Source organism: Agelaius tricolor, unplaced genomic scaffold (genome assembly GCF_023055355.1).
Source record: "Agelaius tricolor isolate 1412-34295 unplaced genomic scaffold, bAgeTri1.0.p SCAF_28, whole genome shotgun sequence".
In the NCBI taxonomy this organism is placed as follows: Eukaryota; Metazoa; Chordata; class Aves; order Passeriformes; family Icteridae; genus Agelaius; species Agelaius tricolor.
The window spans coordinates 5,336,171-5,353,377 of NW_027269288.1; the positions used below are offsets into that span (position 1 = coordinate 5,336,171).

At 45.0% G+C, this 17,207-nt stretch overlaps 2 protein-coding genes across 10 annotated transcripts in view; one reads left to right on the plus strand and one right to left on the minus strand.

Moving 5' to 3' along the window:
• Positions 1-17,207, plus strand: part of MRPS16 (mitochondrial ribosomal protein S16) — a 320,729-nt gene that overhangs the window by 160,880 nt on the left and 142,642 nt on the right. The window lies entirely within an intron of this gene.
• CAMTA1 (calmodulin binding transcription activator 1) overlaps positions 1-17,207 on the minus strand; it is a 248,296-nt gene that overhangs the window by 8,999 nt on the left and 222,090 nt on the right. For 5 of the 9 annotated variants that reach the window (XM_071449108.1, XM_071449112.1, XM_071449116.1 and 2 more), the window contains 8 exons: positions 16,347-16,858; positions 15,034-15,221; positions 14,428-14,674; positions 13,258-13,329; positions 12,206-12,226; positions 9,245-9,438; positions 8,627-8,701; positions 4,046-4,076 (listed from right to left, as the gene is read on the minus strand). In XM_071449108.1, coding sequence (XP_071305209.1) covers positions 4,046-4,076; positions 8,627-8,701; positions 9,245-9,438; positions 12,206-12,226; positions 13,258-13,329; positions 14,428-14,674; positions 15,034-15,221; positions 16,347-16,858 — 1,340 coding nt within the window. The remainder of the gene's footprint in view (positions 1-4,045; positions 4,077-8,626; positions 8,702-9,244; positions 9,439-12,205; positions 12,227-13,257; positions 13,330-14,427; positions 14,675-15,033; positions 15,222-16,346; positions 16,859-17,207) is intronic. The other 4 variants (XM_071449110.1, XM_071449109.1, XM_071449111.1 and 1 more) reach the window with 4 other exon arrangements.

Consider the following 17,207-nt stretch of genomic DNA (forward strand, 5'->3'; position numbering starts at 1 on the left):
AGCAGCTCTGAAACCATGCACAAAACTGGGTTTTGACTGCACAGCTGATTTTGCACTGGGGTAAAGCCTTGAACAAACACCTCCCCAAATAACATTCTCCAGATGGTAAGCATTTCTGAGGCACAAAGTTATTCCCTCTGCAAGAGCTGAAGAGCAGATGGAAAGGAAAAGCACGTGCAATAGAGATGACCTGAGGTGTCTGAAATCACAGCCGTGATGCTGACATACACAAAGGGAAGAGAAGATGATTTCAAACATGAGCTTTGAACCCTGGCTCTTGGGAGATACATCCTGGTTCCCAAACTGCTCCAGCCAGCCAAAGTTTCTGCCCCTCACACCATGTGGCTCCCTTGGACAGTGTACAGGGGGTGCATCACCATGTGCTGAAGCAATGTAATAAGCAACAGCCCCAGCAAGTGGCAGCTCCTCTCCCCATGTCCTCTCCAGTCCTGGACAGGCTCTCAGCAGATGAACCAGCCCTACTCAGAGAAGGTCACAGCAAAGGATGGCTCCATGGGTCAAGCATAACACAAAGCTGCTCCACCAGAGTGACTCCGTAATGCCCAGCCAGGGAAATGCTGAATGAGTCCAAATGCTGAAGATCAGTTCACAGGACAGGGTGCAAGAGCCAGAGAAGGCTGACTGGTGAGTTACCTGTTGCTCTGAGAGCTGAAATGGCCTGTGGGATATTTAAGACAAGGGAGATCTTGCCTTTTTCCAGATACCTCATTTAGGCAGCAAAACAGAAAAGACAGAAAGGCCCAATAAGAACGAGACCCCAGAGCATGCAGTCTGCAATTCAATACACACATCTGAGCTCCAAACACATTCAGCCCCTGCAAGAGGTAAATGAAAAAAGAAATTACTTTGAAAACTTCTGTTGCAGGTACAGTGATGCATATCCCAGTATGGCATTTTCACACATTGTCCTGGTCCCAAACAAACAGGACTTTCCTACCCCTTGAAATGTTCCCCTATTCTCCATCTTACTAAGACAGGCAAGAAACCAGGAACCTCAATGCAATGTCTGCTGCACTGCAGAGATTAAAACCACATTAAAATTACAAGCCCTAGATGCACTGCACAGGAGTAGGAAAAGGTTTCTTGCTAAAATGCCAAAAGAGGGAAGAGTATGCAGAGAACAACAAAACACAGCAGATGTTGTTTATTCAAGTATGAAATGCAGCTGTACTTACCAGAGAAATTACTTCAGATGCTACACACTTAACTCCCCAAAACTGGAGAGCAGCATTTAATTAAACTGTGAGAACATGGTGGGGCAAGGGGGCTTATTTGTACATGAAAGGCAAATGAAGGCAGGTTTTATTACTCATTATTATGGGTAACAAGTGCATTTGTTCTGCCCCAGAGAGGACAGAAGCTTTGCTGTAGGCAGAAGGTGCTTTGAGATGGGAAAGACTCACTCACTCCTTGTGATCTCATCCAGATCATCTCCTGCCAAGGGCAGGGCAGAGAGGGTCACACTGCAGGCAGCTGTGCAGTTTGTTCACCTCTACACCTGGACTGGGAGCAGAATTCTCTTTTGCAGGAGGCTACAGAGGATGGTTGGACCAAAATGAAGGCAAACATTTGTGTAGGGGGGCATGGTGAGTAGCTGAAATCCCTCTACTTAAGCAGGTTTCCTTGGGATGAAAACTGTTACTTAAAGGCAACAGCAACTGGGGTTTTTTTCCCCTAAAAGGTATTTTAATTTCTGCTGCAGAAGGATACCAAGTCTCATCTCACAAGAGTCAGCCAGTAAAATCTCCTGCCTCTTCCTCTTTACTGATCATGGTGTAATGTCACCCAAATAAATCCCCCCCAAAAAATCACTCAATTTGGGAAGGTTTTGAAGCTGAAACCCAGGAGCAAATGCTGCAATCATTTCTCTGCACACCCCAACAGCACACGTGCAGGAAACACCCAATTTGTGTATTACAGACACATCTGCAGGCACTCCCTGAGCAGGGGGGCTGTGCCAGCCTGGGCCCATCTGCAGGCCTGGGCACACTCCTGGTGTTTGTGCACTCCAGAACACACACCCACACACAGGGTGCTGCCAGAATGAAGAGCAGCACAGAACTTTTGCCATTATAGACTTACTTTGGCAGAACAGCAGCCAGTACATACTGAGATAGCTCACAGTTTACTTTTCCCACCCCATTTCCCCATCCATCACAATCATTGGTCATCCCAGGCAAAACCTGCAAATGCTACCAAACTCCCAGAATCTGCTTCCTGCTAATTTCTCAAATGCTGTCACATACACAAAGCCTTAAAAGTAAATAATTTCTCCTCCCACACTGACAACTGGCCTCTGCTGACAGCAGCCCCTGCAGAACCTGCCCTCGTTTCACTCAATTCCTACTTCATCTGTTATTAGTAAAAACTCCAAGTTTTAACTTGTAAAAAAGTGAGGACATACAACAAAAAAAGGTAGCACAGAAGTCATCATTTGGAAACAAATGTCATTAGCTGCTCCTTTGTTAGCATAAATAGTTAAACAAATAATGGTGTCTCCAGCAGGCTCAGGCCCAATTCATGCTCTTATTTTTGAGTCTTGAAAATGATCTCTGCAATTCTAAGTCAATAAAACTTGGTCATCAACAATGCAGTTTTCTTTTTACAACATTACATAGAAGCAAGGGTCCAGGACACACTTTTCTTGCTGAAAACAGGAGCAATAAGCACACAAATGGTGAAGTTTCTGGGAGCAGTTTTTTACAAACAACCCTGCTGCCCAAACAAACTCTCAGGTGTGAGATGGAACAGAGCAGCCTTGCTGGCAGTTGAGGCACCTGCCTTGACAGAGCTGTCACAGGAATTCTCCCACTGATACCTCAAGATTTGTAGCTTTTTCATGTACTTGTAGCTTTGTAGGTTTCTAATATACAGTTTTATAGCTTCTAGCACTTTCTTAGCTGTTCAATAGCTAACCCTTTTTAATACATTATGTCACATGCTTGAAATTTTATTTAGTCTTATTTTCAAGAAAAGAACAAGGACATCTTGTTTTGCACCAGCATTTGAGAGTCAAAACAAGATACAGGGCAAAGAACCTCCTGGAGACACTCCAAGGGGCAGGGCCAAGGGTGAAACTATTGGATTTACCTCCTAGATACACTAATTAATTAACCTTATAAAAACTGTACAAATTCTATACCGCATATGCTCTTACCTATGTTTTCTGCACCTGAATGCTTTCATTAAGAACTGCTCTTTATATTAGCACTTTTTATATTGTTTGGAAAGCTTTTCTTTTGATTCCAGGCAACACCACCTCTTGCCACTTGCTGCTGTCTCACACCCAACCAGCCACCAACACGACTGAGCACACAGGTGAGTGGGCTCTTCATGCTGAGAATGAGACTCCCAACAGATGCTCCCTTGGCACTTACTATAACACAGTTACAGCACCTTCACTTCTTTTTTTTTGTTGTTTTCCTTCCCAATATGTGGATTAATAAATGAGGTAAACAGCTGTCAAAAAGCTGGCCCTATAAAGCAACCAGAAGTGCAACTTACCAAAGATCAACTTACAGAAGATAAACACTGGTGCTTAACCACCTTTGGGAGTGAAGAGCAGCGTGAGGAGCTCTTCTGCAGAAATAAATACCCATTCAGAGTAGGCTGCACCTGCAGGGCAGCTTCCTATGATCTACCCTGAATGCTGCTGCAGTCCATGACAACAGAGTTCACTGAGTGTGTGAGTGCAGACCCTGTCAAATTCCAACATCTACTCACAGCCATTTTGGATACTGAAAAAATACCCCACCAACGATGCCATCTAAGCATGCCCATGATGAATATACATGTCCTTTTTCACACATTCATGCACTGGTAACAGCTACTGCAGAGCTCTGTCCTGTTACAAAAGCAGCAGTGTTAGTCATTGCAGTAGGGTTAGTTTATTAAAGATTCTTTCAGAGAATTAATGGAGGTGAAACTTACTGGCATATCTCGGCCGCAGCCCCATGCAAGCAAGCAGAAAGCAAATATATTTAAAATGGAAGAGAGGAACTGGCTAGCAGGCAGCTACACTCACCCTTTTGTACAGCCTATGGTCCACCAGAGGGCTTTAGAGTGCAAAACAATACCAAAGAGCCATTAGACACACATGGCAACAACCATACCTTACCCAGAGCTTCACTTCAGGGAGGAGGAGACAGCACTTCTGCTTGCCTGGAGAGAAAGAACCCTTCCCACTCCTGCCTAGGGACTCCTCTTTACCAGGGAAGTGTCCTGTGTTTAGGTGCTTTAGGGCAGAAAGTTATAAGCAAGTCGAAAAAACCCACCACTGTCATTCCTGTGGCATTTCTAGCTGCATCCTGCCTCCCTCTTTTCTATCTCATCCCAAATGCTACTCCACAGAAAACACTGCAGAGCATAATTCCATCTTAGCAATGGTTTAGATATCCCCCAGAAGAGTAAAAGTTTCCTACAAATCAGAGAAAGAACAGGAAATAGGAGGTTACCTGGCTGTACCATACATGAACTCAGCTCAGCAAATCCAAACCCATTGGAGCTCCTGGATTTCCTTGCAGCTCTAGATCTGTCACATCTGGGGATCACTAAGTAGGTGGAGTCTCTCCAAAATTATTAACTATGCAAAGCTTTGGTTCTGCCTCAGGACAGTGAGCCTGGAGGCAGCTCAGCTCACAGGAGGTGTCAGGGGCAAGTTTTGGGCTAGAATTCAGTCAAGTAACCTGTCGAGCTGACAGGTTTGGGCACCATGGGAAGATGGGTGAAGCTCTCCTGGGAGGCCAGGAAGTTTCTGTTTCATTCTCAATAAACAACACTTCTGTGACAGATCATGTTGATACCATGTTATGCTGATGCATGTTATTCACCAGATTTTTGAGAATATGACAATAGATGGATAAATATGGGGGGTTTTGTTCAAAGTCAAAAGGAAACAATACATGTCTGACAGTCAGAATGACTCCTGCTGATGAATGATCCCTTTTGTCTCCATGACATTCAGCTACCAGAGCTCCAGTATCTTCTCTAAGAGTACATTCAACTAAAACTTACTGATTTTCATGTATTTTTCATGTATTTTCTGATTTTCATCAACATCTACGCATCCACTGAGAGCTCCAGCTGCAGAACTTCTCATTAACTCTCCCAAAATACTTGAAATACCTTCTGGTCAGGCAACAAACATTAAATTCAGGAGATCAGATCCTCAAGGTGATCAAAATCACATTTGAGATATTAAGCCTTTGTTCCAAAAAGTTATTAAACAAAATAGGACAAGAGGACCATTTAAGCTGTTCTGAATGCAAGCAGACAAACAGTTCTCATAATTGGCTTAAAGCAGACTTTGATCAATTTTAAACAAAGAAAAAACTCCACCAAGCAGACAGTTGCCTGAGGAAACCCTGACTAAATCTCACCTAAAGGCTACAGAATAAACTCTTGAGAGTAATTTTTTGGCTCAGCAACAGAATTTGCTCATGGCCAAAGTCTAGGTTAAACTATTCAATTTTTCAAGGGTTGAATTTCTGAACTTTAGGCATTTCTCACTTAGCTCACTCTCTCACAACAGACTGCAACTGGCTTTTGCAGCCTCTTCCCCCAGCTCTATCAACTGGCAGAAATCTGTTACAAGATCCTGTTTGTTTGACATTCCTGTGCATGCTCTCTTTTCTCTCACTCCCTCAGATCTTCCAGAAATAGTTGTCATTTCAATCCCTTGCACTGACAAGGCACTGTGGTTTAAAAAGTAGCTCCACAGTGCCATTTTTATACCACAGAGCCTCAACTAACATTAGGTACTAGCTGTTATGGCTCACCCCTGGATGTTCAGGAGCTTGGATGGCTGAAGTGTCTCTTTCTGGAGATTGGGGCTTTCTTAAATTGTTTATAGCAGCAGTGTGCTAATTTGGAATAATACAGGAGGAGACTGCAACGAGATTTCAACAAGCAGAAAGAGTGTGTGGGCTCTTAGCCCAAGCACCAGCCCCATCCTCATCAGCTGCACCCTGTGTGAGTGTCACATGGAGACTGAAGGGATATAATTAGGAAGCTCACACAGAGGTGATCTGAAACTCACTTAGCATCCTAAGCTTTATTACTCTCTCCTTAGGAAGAGGCAAGCAAGAAAATCAAGCAGGGAGGAACAATGTTGTTATTGGTACCCCAGAGTACCTGCACCACAGGGCAGCCATGAGAGAGGGCTGGGAAGGAATGGAGGTGGGTGCCCTCACCAGGATATGGCTGTGCCAGGGTAAGCACAGGGATCTGCCCCTCAGGACAGGGAGCAAAGAAATGAACAGGTCAGTCTGAGTCAGCTGAGATACTGCAGCAAGTGAAGCTCTGTTCTATTGAGCAGATGATCTGTGCAATTTCCAGGATTATATTTCCCTTTACAGCTGTTTATACAAGCAAAAGGCTTCTAATTTGTCTTCAAAATCCTGTGTGGTGATAAAGCTTTAAGAACCCGATTGGCATGGTGTTTGTCACTGACTGCAGAGAGCAGAGGCACCAGATCCCTGTGGGGCTCCAGCAGCCACAGGAGCCTGAGGGTCTGTGAGACACTAAAGGAACACAGATGCAGCCCAAGTGTACAGAGCATGAAGTGTACACTGTTGGAAACTTTTTTAGCAAGCAGGAGGAAAATGGGGAATGAGACTCAAACCTGTCACATTTCTAGGCAGTTCTATGAATCTGCTAAATTTACGTATTTTTCAAGCAGATTCTGAATGCTGGTTTTGGTATTTTGCTAAGTCTTGCTTTCCCTTTTAACATTTACCAATGCCACAATGCTCCTGTTCAAATTAGTTAATTACTAATAATAGTTACATTAACTCAATTTTAAACTCTTATGATTGCCTGGAGAAAATATGCAACCACAACCCTGTGATCATTCCTATTTCAGAAGGTAAAACAAGCCAGTTTTGAAACACTGTTAACATCTTCAGTGGAGGCAAGTCACTTTTTCCTTTTGCTGCATCCTAGCCAAGAACCATGACTGAATTCCTGAGCAACCACAAGTGGTAACAAACATGGACATGGGACAGGACTGCAGTGCTGCAGAAGATCCAGCACTGCACAGTGTGATGTGAGCCAGAGAGATCCTAATGACAGAGAATCCCCCCTGCTCCTGAATTTCTCTCTGGAACTCCCCAAGAGCTGAACTCCTCCTGCAGGGATGCCCAGAGCAGAGATTGTGCTGCTGGAGAGAGGAGAATGACCCTGGGTGCAGATGAGCAGAGTCTCTCTGCAAAGGGAAGAGGAGACACTGAGAAAGAGGAAGGGAACGAGCTGAAGTCGAGAACTGTTGGAATCATGGGCAATTTAAGCCTTGCAGAATCTGTGTTACTCAACAGCTGGAGTCTTAACTGAGCCCTGCTTGGAGTGCATGGCACATCCTGGGTGCTGGTGAGAACCCCAGGGACACTGGGGGTGCCACATTCCCTGGGCCTGTGTCTGAGTTGGCTCTAGGAGCCTCTCAGGCTGACCCCAGAGACCCCATGGATGGAAACTTGGCACTTGGTTCCCCCCTCAAGCAGATCTGAGAGGACACAGAAGTTCTGAACCTCCAGGACATGCTGCACAGCAAACACAACAAAACAACCACTTTGGTCTCTTCCATATGCCCTGCTGAAAGAGGGAAGTCACTTGTGCTTCTTCATCAATGGCTGTGGCTGTTTCAAGAGCACTTGGAATCAGCCTGGGAACTACAAAGCCCTCTTTCTTGGCCACACATGTTACTTCCCACTGAACCTGCAGGTAAGATGTACTTCTTACTTCCACAGCACAAGCCACACTGACCTCCTAACAAAGTGAAGCTTTGAAATCCTGCAATAAAGACTGAGTGTTTCTAAAATCAGGAGTCTATCACATGCCTCTAAGAGCTCTCCTTGTTAAATGTCACTGGACTGAACTAAACATGCTTCAAAATGCATCAGGTGTGACCTGAGTGGATGAAATGCATGGGTAGTGAGAATGGAGGGGGCAGAGTCAGAAATTCAGGATTCACCACTGTCTAGGCAAAGTCACACTTGATCATATAGGGGATCCTTTCAGCTAAAACCCACAGCAAGCACCCTGCTGGTGCAGCTTGTGGCTGCCACAGGGGAGCACTCTGCAAGCCTGTGCTGCTCCCATGCTGGTTCATCCTCCTGTCTGGAGTGGCTGATGTGCACTAACCTGTGCTGCTCCTCTGCCACATCCCACCTACCCACACTGAAGCGAACACACACTTGAGGAGAGCCAACCAAATGATTCTGTGTCCAAACTAAAGGCATTTCCAGCACACACCAGTTGTCATCACTTTTTGCACTTTCCCACATACCATGAATGCTTTGGGCGGCACTCAGAAGCTGTAGCTGTGATCTAACAAGCTTTTTTTTAGACTTTCTCAAGTCCAGCTTTTAAAGTCAAACAATCTGGGCTGTTCTACATTATAAGCAATGGAGCTGTACACAATTCTCCTTCAGCAACAGTCCTAAATTAAAAACTTCATTTTTGACAGCACATCATGGCAACAGCTCAGCTTTGTTCTTTAAGATCTGTAGTGAGCTGATTCTATTATATTTACATTGCACTCATTGCAGACACACGTGGATATTGTCACAGGGCTCTAAGGAAGGGCAGATACCAAAAGACAGTGTCATACCTGTGGCGGCAGCGTCGTAAAAACCGCATAATCTTGCGAGCAGCTTGATCCTGCTTCTTGGTAAGCAGACTGCTTCTAAACACAAAAAACCCCAACACTGAAGTGCAGGCAAAACTGGGGAGAACACTACTAAATGCAAGAATAATCATCCTATGAACTGTGGTGGTGTTTGAGGGTCCCCAGGACGAGGGAAGAGATGAGAATCTTGACTCCATGTTTCAGAAGGCTGATTTATTATTTTATGATATGTATTATATTAAAAGAAAATAATGTACTAAAACTATACAAAAGAAAGAGAAAGGAGACATCAGAAGGCTAACAAAGAATGAATAATAAAATCTTGTGACTGCTCACAGCCTCGACAGCTGGCTGTTATTGGTCATCAAGTAAAAACAATCCACATGCTGGGTAAACAACTCTCCAAATCACATTCCAAAGTAGCAAAACATGGAGAAGCTGAAGCTTCCCAGCTTCTCAGGAGAAAAGATCCAGGGAAAAGGATTTTTCACACAATATGTCAGAGACAAAAGACTCCTTTTCCCACTGGCCTTCGTGAAGCACAGCACAGCAGCAAAGCAATATACAAAGATGCCAGGAGCATCAGCAGCCTGGGCTCACCTGAGTTTCTGCTGCACGATGGTGGCTGCCCGGCGGTTCTGCCTCCTCTTGCCGCACTCCTTGTAGCTGCGGTAGTACTGCTGGATCAGCAGCGCCGCCCGGCGGCTCTGCTGGAACTTCTTCTGCTCGTAGTAACTTCGGAATTTGCTCTGGATAAGAATGGCAGCTTGCGTCATCTTTTTATAAAGTGCATACTACAACAGAAACAGAGAGAAGCTGAGGCATCCCAGTAGGAGCAAAAAGAAGCAAGGTTGCTACAGTTAAAGACTCTTGAGCCACTAAAATGTGATGACAAGTTAATGAGTGTCTATTCCCTGACTGGGAATGGTAAAATGGTGACAGCAAACTGGAACAGCTGTAAGATTAGGGGCAGAACTTAGTCTGCATCAAGAAAACAGCTATCTGCTTTTCTGCCTGTAGAATAGTTTGATTGGATTCATGGAATCATAGGATAGTTTGCACTGGGAAGAATCTTTAAAGGTCATCTAGTCCACCTCCCTCAGTGTGAACTCAGTGTGAATCAAGGAGATCAGGCTGCCCAGAGCCCCATTCAGCTGCTCAGAGCCCCATCCAGCCTGCTCCCATCCAGTAGGACCAAAAAGAAGCAGGTTCCTACAGTGAAAGACTCTTGAGCCACTGAGATGTGATGAGAAGTTAATGAAGTATCTATTCCCATAAGAAAATGGTGACAGCAAACTGGAACAACTGTGAGATTAGGGGCAGAACTTAGTCTGCACCAAAAAAACAGTTTTCTATCTGCTTTTCTGCCTGTGGAACAGTTTAATGGATTGATGGAATCATAGGATAGTTTGCACTGGGAGGAATCTTTAAGGGTCATGTTGTCCAACCACCCAATGTGAACAGGGACATCTTGAAGGAGATCAGGCTGCTCAGAGCCCCACGCCTGCTCCTGAATGTCTCCAGGGATTGGGCATCTGCCACATCCCTGGGCAACCTGTGCCAGTCACTCACCAGCCCCATTATAAAATCTTTCTTCCTTGTATCTAATCTGAATCCACCCTTTTTTAGTCTGAAACCATTACCACTTGCCCTATTGCACCAAATGTCTGTCCCCCCATCTTTCTAAAAAACCAAACCCCAACAAACCCCCAAAACCACAATAGTTATAAGTCTAATACTGAGCCTAAGAACACAGGCAAAACTAAATATTAGAAATCTGTAACAAGCTTGAAATGAACTCACAGATTTGCATGAGCAGTCATACACTTTCCAAATTCCATCTAGCACTGTGATTATTATTATTTCTAGCCCTGTGATTCCCAGTAAAGCAGATGCAAACTCTTAAAAAGAAAATCTTTCTTCTACATCCTTTTCCTCTGACAGCATGCAAGGTGATGACCACTTAACAGAAACATGTGCATTCATGAATATTTTTAAGTCCTTAATAAGATGGAAATGTAGAATAATGTATAGAAGTTGCATTTATGCTACTATAACAGAGGTTTTCAGTGTCTGCTGATCTTACTTTGGTAAGTTTTAATACTTTCAAAACTGATGTGTCTATTGTTCCTGGATATTTTATCAGCTTTAACTTCTGCCCACTTTATCAGACAGATGAGTAGCAGCTACTGCCCCATACAGGGCAATGTCCTAACATTTCTCAGTATTTTCCACTCTACTGGGAACAAAAACCCCAAAAGCAAACAACTCACCCAACACAACCCCAAAGCAAAAAATCCTCCAATATCATCACAGACCACCATTTACCAAATTTCACTTTTTGGAATTGAAGCAGTCATAAGGAGCAGTTATATTTTGCCATTATTAATTTCTTTTTTATGTTGTTTCCTTCTTTTTTCTTTTTAATATTTTTTAGTTAATGGATCAGATTATGATTTTAATTTTGCTGTTTTGAACAAGTCCACTCATGAGCTGGTAAGGGTTTTCCCTCAAAGTGTTAGCCCAGATGGGACTCCTGTGGCTGAGTTACAAACCCCTGAACAGAAGGGTTCAAATACAAAACCATGCCATGAGCTGTGACTGTTCCAATCCAGTCACAAACCTGTGCTGATCAGTGCAGTAACAGATCAGAGGAATAAGGAGGTGAAAGAGAAATCAGCAGTCACTGCACAGACCAGACCCCACCGTGTCTGCATGCAGCCCTAAGACCTGAGTACCTGCACCCTGTCCTCCTCTTGTTCCCTTCTTCCTTCTGGAAAGGGGATCAGTGGGGATGTCACCTGAACTCCTCCCCAAAGAGGAAAAGCCTTGGTGAGCTCAGTGCCCAGAGCTCAGCCCACTTGTGGTGACAGAACAGGTCTGAGCCTGACTCCAAAGCACAGGGCAGGGGGAGCTGTGGATGGAACATCACCCCAGGGACACATTCTCTCCAGGAAAAGCACACCTTGCCTCCTGGTAGCCCTGAGAAAAGCTCATTTGACTCTAGAATCTGATGAGATTAAGGTGTTGCACAGCTGGGAAACCCATTTTTCCAGTAGAGAATTACTGACTGAGAACAGTTTAAGAGTGGCACCAACAGTTGTGCCTCCAGCATGGGCAGCAACGTACTGAGATGTTGGTTTTAGGAATTCAGCACACAGGTATTTCAAAGATGAATGGTCTAAATACTTCAGCAAGCAAGCAGAATGCAGAGGACACTGGCCCACAGGTGGGATAAATGTTCTGTGCCCCCCAAATGCCAAGGTGACCAAGTGACAGCTGATCAGGAGCACTAAAGCCTCTCCTCTGGAAACTGCTGCAAATCCCTCCCAGCAGCTCAGCCCATCCCTGCTCATGGCAGCTGATGCAACTGTGGCACAGCAGCCCCTACACAACTCCCACAAAGTCTGGTTTGTCACTGATTTCTCAACCACAGGCATTTATGAGTGGATACTATTAAAAGGTTTCTCCAAAATGCCAGGTTCTCCTTGTTTATACTGAGTGTGAAAATTAGTGACCCAGAGGGAACTGTTTCCAAAATAGTGTTTGTATTTGTATTACCTTCAAGGCTATCCAAGTAAGCTTGGGGAGAAACAGAAAAATACATAGTTAATGTTAGTTCTGCAAATAAAGACTGCGAAACAAAACAAAAGACCCAAACAATCTTCTTTCAAAAAAGAAATTATTCCAGGATCCAAGACAAAACAATTTTCAAGCAGTTTTTGAATGGAATTAAGCTTCCCTACTACAGGAAGCATCACTCCAGAATGAAAGCCATGTGATGGGTTGGATGTGAACCACAATGCAGTCACCTAATACTAGGAAAGACCTCCCAAATAAATGCTTTTGAGGGTTGTAAAAGAGCACAGGAGCCTTGCCTCACTTTCTGTTACCATGCTGCCAGGCATTAGATTGTGTCTAGGCAGGGTAAAGTGTGAAGAGGGATGTGGGCTCTAGTCCTCACCAAAAAGACCCCAAAACCAAACAAAAAACCACCAAAATGAAACAGAACAAAAAACCCAAACCAACCAAACAAAAAAACACCAAAAAACACCACCAACAAAAAAACCTAACGAAAAATCAAAAAGCAAAGGTATCTTCTTTTTCTGGGGTTGAGAACTCAGCCTGAAAACATGTCTCCAACCAGAGTCTGGAGAACAGTCTCAGTCCTGGAAAAACTTGCATCAACCTACAACATGTGACTTCCCGTAGTTTAAAAGTTTAGTATGTGCAAAATAAAACAACCTATTTTTCATCTTCACCTTTACCAAAGGCAAAACCAACTTCAATTTCACAATGAAATTTGGCAAGCAACTAGTCAGAGAATCCTCAGGCTGTAGCATGCATAAAGGCCAATATGGAATACATCACAGCCCTCCACCTCACAGCAAAACCACAGGCATCATCACAAACAAATTTCAAGGATTCCCTCCAAAACTAAGATTCAGAGCACAAATCTTCTTCCCTTTTCCATTTTGCCTGAGCAAGGTACTTCATTAGTGCATGCTGAAAAGCACAGGGGAGGAACAGTGGGACAATGCCCACTGCTGGGGTGGGCAGGGGTGCATTCAAGGCACTTACATGTGCTCAAAAGATTTCACTTTCTCGATTACCTGTTTGTACTTTCGGTAGCAACGCTGAATAACAGCAGCAGCCACCTCCTGCTGTTCCCGGAGAGGACGACCCTGGGTGGACAAAGGAAGGAGCAGCATCAGGCAGAGTGCACCAAAAGCCAGGACAGGTGACCTGGCTCTTGTCTGCTTGCAGGGAAAACCTCTCCTGTCAACACTGCCTGGTCCAACTCAGGCCTAGGCATCTCCTGGAGATGCCTCTGCTGTCAACTCACATAAGGAACAAACCTTCAAAATGCATCTTTACACTAAATGGGCAACCAAGCAGAACCTCTGGGGTACTGTAGGAATTCAGGACATCCCTCTGGCTGTCCTGGATTGCCAGGACCCCTGCCAGGGGGTTCAGAGACCCTGGCACAGAGCCCAAGACATCTGTGACTTTGATTGTGACCCATGGAGCAAATTACCAATCTGATATGAGGATCTGCAAGCCACGAAAGTCTAAGCAGAATAATAATCAGTTTGTCACTGGGTGAAAAATAGATTTTTTTGGATTTTTAGAATGGGGGTTCAGGGGGCAAGATGGAGGAATCTGGGTGTGTCCAGCCTTTCTCCTTCTTCTTCTTGGCCTCCATCTTCTGCTGTGATGGTGGCACTTTTAGATGGGTTTAGAGTAGAAGTTCACTGTCTAACATAGGTGATGGGTATTGGGCAGTTATTGTAAATACTGTACACGTAGTTTTTAGTATAAAAAGATAACATCACCCTGGGGGAGGCAGAGTGCCTCTGTCTGTCTTGCTGAGCAGACCTTGGCAGGCCAGAGAAAGAATTTTATAAATAAGAAACAATAAACAACATTGAGAATGAGAACTGAAGAGTTCTGACTCCTTCTTTGACTGCTGGGCTGGGAAAAGAGACTTTCTAACCTCTCTCAGGGTCACTGTGAGCACTAAAGTCCTGAGAGGGTACTCTACATTTTGAGGATGCGCTTTGTGAGTGCTGCTCTGCCACAGCATGGCACGGCATGCACTTCCTACACAGTACTTGCTGGGCAAATACCAACAAGCAAATGTCAGAAGCATTGAAAAGGTTATGATAGAAACTGTATTTTTGTCCCTGGAGTAGATATTACCCACATTTTGGTTAGTAACAAATTATATTCTCTCTCTCACACACCCATCAAGGAAGACACTGGACATTTGAGCCACATACCTTGTATTTCCTGAATACTGTCTGGACGAGTTTGGCAGCTTCATAGAGTTCTCTCTGCTCATGATCAGACAGAGTTAACTGTGCAAACTCATTTTCTACCTTCTCGCTGGTGGATGCACTCAGAAATTCAGACCAGTCTGCTGCCGAGGGAAGGCTGGGTTTCTCAAAAGCTATTTCACTGATTGGAGAGCCTGCAGGGCTCAAGCTGGTGTTCGAAGAAGGGGTCAGGGGTTCACTATACAGACTTCTGAAACACCAATCACAGTAGGAATTATTGGCTTACAAAGCACTTGGGTTTGCATCACAGATAAGGACAACAACATTTCTGAGTTCAAGACAGAGGTTTATGTTCCCGTCTCTCTCTCCAAGCAACATCCCACACCCTGAGCCAGCCTGTCCTGCACTGCACAGATGTGGTGCTGGGGTGAAAACCCCATTCCATAAATTTGTAGCTGTGCTGGCAACAATACATCTGAGCACAGGAGTGTGCCTGGGCCAGCAAGGCCAGAACTGAGTCTCACTGAGCACCTGCAGGCTGAAGAGTCAGAACATGCTGCCATCAGTGCTCACACCACACCAAAGCCCAACCTCACAGCTCTCACTGACCTGATCTGTGCAGCACTGGGCAAGTGATCAACATCAGCAAGGTAACTGGCCAGCCAGCTCATGGTGGTGCTCATAGCAGCACTGTCTGTCCTCTCCACCAGCAGCGACTCCATTGGCACAAAATTCTCTCGCTTGATCCTGTCAGGCGTAGCTTCAATAATGTGCTCTGCAAGTGTCATCATGTTCACCTGTCAAGGGGGAAGGAACAGCAAACTTTAGCTGCCTGGAAGAAGGTGCCTTGTGCTTCCATGTTACAGACCAGCTTTAGACAGAATTCCCCATTTTGCCCAAACCTACTGTTTGTTACAACAGTGGAGTGAAATCCATTAAAGAGCGTTCATTTGCTTTTTTGCCTCTTCAGACCAAACACTGCAGGGTTTCATATTCCCTGGACCTCTTTTTCCCTTTATGGGGAGCCCAAGAGATCTGGAGAAAGGACTCTGGGCTCTCCCTCTACAGCTGTCACTGCAATGTTATTTCCAAAGGAAAAGTGACTTTGCCACTCTTACTGAGATGTGCAGTAGAGCGCAACAGGACAATAAAGGCACATCAAGAGAAGTTAAAAATCTTGGGACAAAACACTGTCAGCAATCTTTCTGAACAGTATCCCTCAGCTCAGCAGGTTTCATGGGAATTTTCAACTCAGAATAAAAACTCTTTTTGTTTTGCAATGCTCTGCTTCACCCCTGTTACACCAGCCAGAGGAGAACATTCAGAGATGCCAAGGCAGAACAGGTAAGGCTGTGTTCCCATTACCCATTTGCTCAGACAGCCACTGTAACTTTGTCAGAGTAACTACTCATATATCTCTCCTGCTTCTGTTATATTTTTATTTCCTCTATTCCATACCTAGTGGGATTCTTCCTTCCCCAAACCCACTATCTCTTCCACTCTCCACTCTTTCCTACCTCCTTCCCTCTGAAGTGCAGAGGCCTGGCCTGCAACCACAGCACTACCTCTCTCACATCTTGTCTTTGTAGGGACTTCTGCCCAGTTCCCAGAGGACTACTGGGCCATCTGAGTCACATGCACTGCTGTGATTAGGCTCTGCTTTTTCCTTTTTCCTTGCACAACTGCAAACAATTTTGTGCATTCTGTATACTGTTGAAGTGTACAACCCTAAATGCTAACCATTAGCCTTTGTATCTGCACTGAAATTGGAAGAAGGTACATTAACTGTGTGACCACCTCCTTCCTCAAAGCACAATTCACAGTCTCTAGAGACCTCCATGGGAGTTTCTCATGATCAGGATCCTCTGTGCAGCCTCCATGCTCTCAGAGACTGCTGATCTTGGATCTGTGGGTGTGTTTACCTGCAGTTCATCCATGTGGTGTAAACAGTCCTCATCCCCTGTGCTGTCCCTGTAGGACAAGAGTTCTGCATCCACCATCTCCCTGTCGGCCATCATCAACACATTCATCTGCTCCCGCTGGCGGAGCCGATGGGCCACGGCCTCCTTCCCCTTCTGGCTCCCTGCCACCTGCACTGCAGACACACCAATATAAATGTCTTTTGGGTTCCATTTGATGCCTGCTTGGCTGCCAGAGCCCCGGTACCCAGTAACTTCTGGGATGTGCTGGGAGAGCTCCCGGCCATAGTCCCTCAGCCCTTCACTGGGGCTGATTGTCTCAGTGGAGGATTGCTTGGAGCTGGAGTTCTGCTTCCTAATGCTTGGCTGTTCCAGGCTCAGTGCAGTGGAAAGCAGCTTCTCTTGCCGGGCTTGAAAATACTCAGGGCTCAGCTTATGCTTTTTGGGTGCAGGGTAATCTTTCTGAGTCTCACTACTGTAATAGCTGGAAGGTTCTGATCTTGGCCGCCTCAGCTCTGTAAACAAACAGATCAATGGTCAAAACTAAACATGCAACTCACCACTATAGGAACATCAACAGCTTCTGCCTCAGGCCAAAGCTTGTGCTGTGCTCTACGGACACCTCACAGGATGTGCAAAGGGAGTAACAATCACCCAGGGAGGACAGTGTCTCAGCCACTCCTAAGACACACAAGTCTTTCCAAAGCAGGCATTCACTCCTCTTCCTGATGCTTATGCAAGTGTACGTACCACAAGAAAAGAATTAATTGTGGACAGCAAGGCTACAGGTGGCACCTGCTGCCCAGGTGAGCTCCTTACACCCGCATTTTCACATGTTAAATGTCAGCAAAACAGAGCTGAATG